This window comes from Myotis davidii, unplaced genomic scaffold (genome assembly GCF_000327345.1).
Source record: "Myotis davidii unplaced genomic scaffold, ASM32734v1 scaffold448, whole genome shotgun sequence".
Lineage (NCBI taxonomy): Eukaryota > Metazoa > Chordata > Mammalia > Chiroptera > Vespertilionidae > Myotis > Myotis davidii.
In genome coordinates, this window is record NW_006383009.1 from 353556 (window position 1) to 354192 (window position 637).

At 67.8% G+C, this 637-nt stretch overlaps 1 protein-coding gene across 3 annotated transcripts in view; it reads left to right on the plus strand.

Moving 5' to 3' along the window:
* The window catches only part of EGR3 (early growth response 3), a 22886-nt gene that overhangs the window by 20278 nt on the left and 1971 nt on the right, over positions 1–637 (plus strand). Inside the window, exon 2 of one of the 3 annotated variants that reach the window (XM_006778286.2) lies at positions 508–560. The exons of 1 other annotated variant lie outside the window; for it this stretch is intronic. In XM_006778286.2, coding sequence (XP_006778349.1) covers positions 521–560 — 40 coding nt within the window. In that variant the 5' untranslated portion in view covers positions 508–520. Of the gene's footprint in view, positions 1–285; positions 369–507; positions 561–637 lie in introns of those variants that run through there. One more of the 3 variants, XM_006778287.2, reaches the window with a different exon arrangement.

Genomic DNA, 637 nt, shown 5'->3' on the forward strand with positions numbered 1-637 from the left:
GAAGAGGAGGGGGAACGAGCTAGCTAGCGATGGATGGAAGGAAGGATGGATGGATGGATGGATGGATGGAGAGATGGGGGCGCGCTGGGAATTTTCCAGGGGGCGAGTTGCTTTTCCCACCCACTCCCCGCCCCCCGCCCTCTTCGATCGGGAAGGCTCGGTTGGCTACGCCACGGTAGAGGCTTCTGTTCTCCCGGGTGGGGGCAGCCGCCGACCGGAGGGAGCGCGCTGGGAATTTTCCAGGGGGCGAGTTGCTTTTCCCACCCACTCCCCGCCCCCCGCCCTCTTCGATCGGGAAGGCTCGGTTGGCTACGCCACGGTAGAGGCTTCTGTTCTCCCGGGTGGGGGCAGCCGCCGACCGGAGGGAGGTAGGTGCTAGCGGCCCTGGGGCTCTCCACTCAGGGGGCGCGATCGCCGGGCTGCACGCAAGGCGTGGTGCCGTCGTCCCCTTTCCCAGGAGGAGCCGAGCGACCCTTTCACCCGCGCTCTCTCCCCTTATTCCCTCAGCCCCCCACCCGGGATGGAGCCGTGTGCGGCGTGGAGTCCCCGCGGTGGGAGAGGTACTGCGACGCTGCCTTTTCGGGGCGTTCAGCAAACCCGTGGGGGTGTGGGGACGGTGGGGAGAGGGTCCACCCAC